At 55.4% G+C, this 7014-nt stretch overlaps 1 protein-coding gene across 1 annotated transcript; it reads left to right on the top strand.

Annotated features, from left to right (window-relative positions):
• The first annotated feature begins 1521 nt into the window (after positions 1–1521).
• PRR18 (proline rich 18) lies at positions 1522–5693 on the top strand. The gene is made up of 2 exons (XM_033100395.1): positions 1522–2224; positions 2323–5693. Exon 2 carries the CDS (start codon positions 2330–2332, stop codon positions 3167–3169), a length of 840 nt encoding a protein of 279 aa, XP_032956286.1. The 5' UTR covers positions 1522–2224; positions 2323–2329; the 3' UTR covers positions 3170–5693.
• The last annotated feature ends 1321 nt before the right edge of the window (positions 5694–7014 follow it).

Below are 7014 nucleotides of genomic sequence, written 5' to 3'. Positions count from 1 at the left end.
CGCTCCCTGTGGCCCCTGGGACAGCGGCTCACCACGTGGTACAGGAACTCCCCGTCCCCCCACAACGCCCTTCCATCCTCAGGGATGCCCTCTGACCTGACCTGGTTTGACGGGCCAACAGGCAATAAGTATCTACTTTTCTGCCCCAGAGGTTGGGCAGACTTACCACTTCCCGAGTCTCCAAGCTTCTGGAACGGACAAGGTGTGTAGGGAGGGGGGACCTGGAGAAGCCCGGTGGACAGTCTGGAGAGATGTCAGTCTGCATCTTGCTTTCTCTTCTTGGAGGAAATGCCCGATTTTCGCTAGTGTGGGTAGTGATGGCTGCTTAACCCATCCTCCACCCATGACTTCTCTGGTATGGGGGCTCTGGAACCCCACTGCTGGGGGGCTCATCACCCACTGGGACGTTAGGGTTCTTCCCCCCACCCATGTCCTAGTAGAATGGAGAGAGTAATAGGAGTCAGGAGAGTGTCAATCAAGATAGATTAGCGATTATAATTAGGAGACCCCAACCCACCGTCCCCTGACTGTCACCCACTGTCCTCACTTGGAAGCGTGCTAGGGGTTAGGGAAGCGGACCCATCGCTGACACCATCACAGCTTTGACCTGCTGGAAGAACTGGGTGTCCTGTGGGCTTCTCTCCACAGCTGACTTCCCATGCTGTGCCCACAAGAGTGCTGTTCAACACCTTCCCTCCTAGCCTCACCCTGTCTGCAGCATCTTCATCTCGTCCCCAGTCCACTCTCCTGGCCACCGCTTCCTTACGTCCCTAGTCCCACGCCCACCTCCAAATGCTTAACCTGGAATACAACGTGTGCTGCTTTCAGCCCCTATGAGAGATCTCTTAGGACGGAAACTGTCTCAGACACACGTTCCCCTGAGCAGCTGCTGAGAGACAGGCCACACTCGGGGTCCTGGTGGGAGTGACGACAGCTGGAGACTCGGCTTGAAGCTGCATTTGCATAGCTTTTCGAGAATATGTAAACATACGGGGTGGTTTCCTGGGTGCTGATGGAGATCATGGAACCCAAACCTTCCCCTTCACCCCCAGCGGTGGTGGGAAATGTTTCTGGCCGCCTGTCACGTTTCACCCCTGCGCTGACCCAGTAGTAGCTATCTCAGCTGGAACACATGGGCCTAGAAGGGGACTGTGTCCGCTGGCAGCAGGGTCAGCAGAGGCAGGCGGGGTGTGCACCTGGGGCTGCTGGCACCAGGCACAGGTGAGTCACCACGTTGAATGTTTCTGGCTCGCGGGTTGCAACACAACACAACCTGCTTAGCCCAGAAAAGCAACACCTGTGAAAAAAACATTTTTTGAGATGTAAACAATTGATAATTCTGAAGTAATGCGGGGACTGCTTAGGTGAAATGATGCATTGCTTTGTCATTGCTGTGAATCAACAGGCGTCCGAATATTGCGGGGATGTTCTCATGTCTCTACAACTAGTGTTGTAGAAGTGGACAGCGAAGATGTCTCCTTGTCGTTTAGGACCACTGCTATAGCACTGAATATGCTGCCTTGCTCACAGTGATCACGCCGAAGAACGTAATGTCTATCTAACATTTCCTGCATCATGATGTAACTGAAACTGGACGTTTTGCCCAGGCTTTTAATTTTGAAATGACTGTCAGCAGTGGCGTTACATTATGTAAAGTTAAAGCACAGTGACTCACCGACATGTCCTTCCCCCCCTTTGAGTTCAGCCAGCCTTCTCCGGGGACAGCGGAACGCGAGGCTAGCCCACCAGGGTTACCGCAGCCGTTCTTCGCACCATCTTAAATGCCTCCAGAGGTTGTGAAGGGTTTTCTCTCCGATGTCAGGACTCCGCCGGGACCGGGGACACGCCCTGCGCTCCCTGAGCCGCTCCCGCCTCTGCAGGATTGTCCCTAGCAGCGGCGCGGGGACGTTCCCGTGGAGCCCCCGCCCTCCCCTGCTGTCCGCCCCGCATCTCGCCGTGTGCATCAGTCGATCGCGACACCAGCCGGGCACAGCCGTGCGGCACCTCTCTGTGCGGCGTCCACAGCGGGCGCACGCGGCTCCTCCTTCCGCCTGAGGGCGCGTCTCGCTTGACGCTGCGGGGCGCTAGGGGCTGTCTGCGCGGGCTTGGCCAAGGAGCCCGGAGTTGAGCCCCTGAAGGAGGGAAGGAAGGGTGACTTGGCTTACAGTCCCCGGGTGCTGGCGCCGGGACGTGAGGGAGCTGGAGATGCCGTGGCTGGACGGAGGTGGGTGCAGAGGGAGGACGTGGGGTGACCCTGGCCACCGATGGGGAGGGCGCCGGGCTCCACGCCCCAGGGACTAAGGACAGCCCCTCTCCTTTTAGGGCGCTGATGCCCCGCCGGCTCGGTGGCAGCATGCCTTTCCCACCGCCGCCCGCCGCGGCCCCAGGGGTCCCTGCCGCGCGCCCGCCGCCCCGCAGGGCCAGCGCCCCCCGGAAGGCGGCGGCGCCCGCCTGCGCCCTGTCGGGGCCCTCGCCGCCCGCCGCGGCCGGGGACAAGAAGAGGCCCCCGGAGCGGCCCGAGGCGCTGCTGTCCCGCTCCTGGCCCTCGGCCACCCTGAAGAGGCCACCGGCCCGCCGCGCCCCCGGCCCGGTTCCTCCGCGTACCCCGGCTCTGGCCGCGTCCGGCCGCCCGCACGCCCCGGATACGGCTGGCGCCGGGGACAGCCGCGCGGGACCCGCCGCCTCGGGGCCGGGGCCAGACGCCGCCGTGCGCTTCTCGCTGAGCCTCACCCCCGAGGCCGTCCTGGTCATCCAGAAGCGCCATCTCGAGAAGCAGCTGCTGGCGCGGCCCCGCCGGCCGCTCCCCTCGCCCTCGGCGGACGCCCGGCGCCTGCTCGCCCCCGGCCCCCGGGCCAGGGCCGCGGGCCCGCGGAGTGGCGGCGACCCGGGAGGCCTGGACGCTCGCCTGCCCGGCGTCCCGCTCCTGCCCGGCGGCCTGCAGGCCCCCGACCCCGGCCTGCGGCCCACCGACCTGCGCCGGCTGCTCAAGGTGTCGCTGCTCAACGATCGGCACAAATATGACGACGTGGAGTACGAGGAGGAGGCCGCGACCGTGGACGAGGGCCTGGTCCGCAAGTGCACCGAGTGGCTGCGCGGCGTGGAGTCGGCGGCCGCGACGCGTGACCGCACCGGGCCCCTGGACACGCTGCCGCACCTGAGCACGCTGTGAGGGGGCTGGACCCACCCCTCCTGGCGCCCATCCGATGCCCACTGCCCACCTCCCCGGCACCTGTGAGCCAGGTGGGTGTCCCGGGAGCCCTGCCACACCTGGGCACCTGCGAGCAGGGCCTGGTGGGACCGGACCGGCTCACCCAGTGCCTACAGCGCACCTCATGGACATGCTGCTCCATGGGGCGCCCTCGTGGGAGACACAGCCTCCTCTGATGCCCACTACACAGGCCAGGCCAGGCCCACTCCACAGTCCGCGCAGCACCACGACCTTTCCCTCTCCCACACCTGTGTTCTCTACCCGCCACGTCTGCCTCCTGCACCATCCTGGCCTTCTCCTCGTGCCCACAGGTGTCCTTGCTGCGCGTGGCAGCGTTTGCAGCACTGAAAGTGCCTCAGCCCCCACCCCTAAGGTTCGTTTAGGTTCCTGACACCCTCTGGGGTGTCACTCCCTGCGGGTGCCCTGGTCTGAGCAGCCAGTAACAACCAGGGGGAGGGCGAGGCCCAGGATGGTGGCTGTGGTGCGGCATTTATGAGTTTGTTTCTCCTAAATAGAAACGTATGGGGGCGGGGTTGGAAAGCCTGGGAACGCAAGTGAGCGGAATCTTCCTACTGCAAATGGGGAGGGCAGTCACCAGGGATTCAGGCACCTGGTGGATGGGCGCTGGCATGGGAACAGTTGTCACAACGCTGACGCATCCTGGCTTGGTGCGCTGTGGGCAGCGCTCCCCGCTGTGAGCCTGGTGTAAGCCCACAGACGCTCACACGTATACTGGCACACAACCCTCACACTTAGAAACATGCCCACACGTGCCCTCACACTCATACATATTCACACTCTTACATGCACACTTACACACAGTCACATGCACACACAAACACATGCTCACACTCCTCACGCACCCTCACATGCTCATGCCCGCGCGCGCGCGCACACGCGAGTCTCTTCTGAAGCACAGAGGTGCCAGGTTTCCCTATGGCCGGGTAAAGGGATGGCAGGAGCCAAGCAGCGTCTGCCCAAATCCATCCTTTTTATTTGAAGTGCTGCTCACAAAATATCCTCTGTGCTACAAAGGAAAGAAAGGTAACGAGGTGGAGGGGAAAACGCAGACAGCTGTACCCAGAACACAGTGTTATTTGCGGGAGAAAGCTGGAAGTTGCTGGGTAGGGTGTGGGGTAGGTGTGTATGTTTTCAGTATTTTTAATCACTGAAAATCAGTGACATGGTGGCTTTGTACAGTTGTATATAGTAATTTTATAAAAGAAAATTCTATTTATTATTGGATAAAGGGTAAAACTCCTCTGCCTTTTAGGGACCATACCTTTCCCTGCTAACCCCAGGCCAATTCCTAGATATTTTCTCCATGCATCTGAGTATATTTAATTCATATAAGGTTGAAAAAGGAAAAAATGTTATAATCAGACAAGGCTGGTTATAGAAAAATAATATATTACCTCAGTTGGGGGCTTCTTTTGTAAAAGTCAGCAACAGTTTAATGTTTATCTTGTTAGATATTAACGTGTGAAGTCGTAATTAAATTTTACATTGAAGCCTTACATTTTAAAAACCAATTTTGTGTTTTTCCTGTGGAGATGTTTGTGCTAACCTCTCTCTCTCTCTCTCTCTCTCTCTCTCTCTCTCTCTCTCTCTCTCTCTCTCTGTCTCTCTCTCTCTCTGTCTCTCTTTTGTGGCACAAATCTAGTTGGACGGGAAGCATTTAACTCAGTGGGAGCTGGATAGGCCACCAGATGAGTTGCAAGAATAAGCCCCTCCCCACTGAACAGCGGGTCAGAAGACCCTGTTTGAGGGTAGAGAGCCCCACTGTCTTTTATTTGAACTGAATGTATTAACACCACAGAGGCAAAGTAGCAGTCTTGCGGAGGTGACATTGTGACATCTGTCCCCTGAGTACTCTGGCCACCCCCAGTGCAATCTGCAGAGCCCCGTCCTGGGCCAGGAGCACTCTTTCTGGTCGGTCACCAGCAGATGAAGAGCGAACTGACCGTGAGTTCGTAGTGGGCAGTGTCGTACCTTGGTCTCATTTACACATAGTGCAAATACCAGTAATGAGGGGCCCAGGTTCCTGTCCATCGTTGCAATAAAAACATTTTAAAGACTTTCCTAAAATAATGGATTTTGCCAAGCTTCTTTCTGTCTCTGACCTCGTGTGTCTTCCTGGTCGTATTGCTGTGACAGTGTGTGGTTCTCTCTCCATCTGTGGTTCTGTCTCTGCGTCCCTATTTCTTTGTTTTCCTTTCCTCACACCGCTTTCTCTGGGTTCCCCATCCCCATCTCCTAACTGGCCACAGGATGACCTGAGCACTTTTTTTCTATTTGCATTTGTGCCGCAGAGTTTTGTGTGCCTTGTTCTTCACTTTAACAGCAGATGAGTGAGACTTTTATGTTGCTCGGTTGATGACACTGAATAAAAAAACAAAAAAGGACACATGATGTCTATTCATGCTGCTGACATTCCAAGAAAGCTTTCTAAGTCATTGTGTTGCAGTTTCTTAATGTTTAAATAAAAGAGAAATTCAATGCTTTGTGTTTCTTTTTGATGAAGCCATTAAAAACTGGCCACTGAAATCACAAAGGTATTTAAAATTCATGCGAGGTGGTCTCACTGTGGTGCCGTTCCACTTGAGGGTCTGGGATTCCCCGGGGTCCACAGAGGTTCATTGGTTTTCATCACTACCAGGATTTACAAAATTCTAACGCTAATCAAATAGTATCATCATATGGCTGTTTGGCAATGATATTCAACCTTTTGTCAGGCCACAAAGTCCCATGGGAGCTATATTCCCGATATAGTCCTAGGAATATGGACCATGGAATGATGAAAATTTGCATGTATTTTAGGAAGCCCACGGAGCTCCAATTAAGAACTTCTACATATGCCTACTAGAGCCTTTTTCCCCAAAAAAGTAGTTTCAAACTGGTAGGGCCCACCAATCAGAAGTTAAAGGGTCAATATGATTAATGGTGAGGACCATTCAACACTAGAAAGGGGAGATGTCCTTTGTAAATGTGGTTTGTCTTTTGAATATTTGGGTTCACAGAAAAAAAGTAAGAAAAGATGTCCACGGGAGTAAGAAGGTGGGATCCATGCTCTCTCCATGAGTAGAGCTCTTGCTGTCAAGTTCCCCCATGGTAGGTGGTGTGTTCCTACCAGGAGGGCTGGGTGTTTGTGTTGTCGTGAGATCGTGGAACGTCGCTGGCTAAGTGGGCGTGCGTGTGCATTCCAAGACTGAGCCTGTATGACTTAATTCCATACCTTTAGGAAATACCCTGGCACTTTAAGATAGATTTTATCTTGATCTGCTTTCTTTCTGAAAAAAGTAGACACCAAAAAGTCAGAACCTTGAGATGTGTGGTTTCCCCAGAAATGGCACAGTTCCCTATCTGTGGGATCTGCTCATATTAACCTGGCTCTGAAATCGTAATTTTGTGCCTTTATTTTTTACTGTGGAAACTGAACCCACCTCTGGTGTGTCATAAGCAATAAGAACACTGCATTCCCAGGGCTGCACACGAGAACCTCTGTACCTGTGGGGTGCCCAGCGTGGCCTTTGTCCAGACACTGACAACAGGGCTGCTCCCACGGCTGGTGGTGCCCCACGCCCAGCTGAGCGACCGAGTGCCTCCCCAGTCAGGTCTGGGAAGACGTACCTCACCCAGGCTCAGCGTGGCCTGTGGAGCTGACGAGGCTGGAGTTCCCATAGTGATGCTGTCCCTTGTCAGCCATCTCTCATTAAACGTTTGTACCGTAGTCTCTTCTTCCATATAATGGGGTTAAGACGACATAGCAGATCCTGGAAAGGATTCTGATGAGATGTGGGTAAAGC

The sequence above is a fragment of the Rhinolophus ferrumequinum genome (genome assembly GCF_004115265.2).
Source record: "Rhinolophus ferrumequinum isolate MPI-CBG mRhiFer1 chromosome 3 unlocalized genomic scaffold, mRhiFer1_v1.p scaffold_36_arrow_ctg1_4, whole genome shotgun sequence".
NCBI classification, from domain to species: domain Eukaryota; kingdom Metazoa; phylum Chordata; class Mammalia; order Chiroptera; family Rhinolophidae; genus Rhinolophus; species Rhinolophus ferrumequinum.
This window is presented reverse-complemented; position numbering and strand designations above follow the sequence as displayed.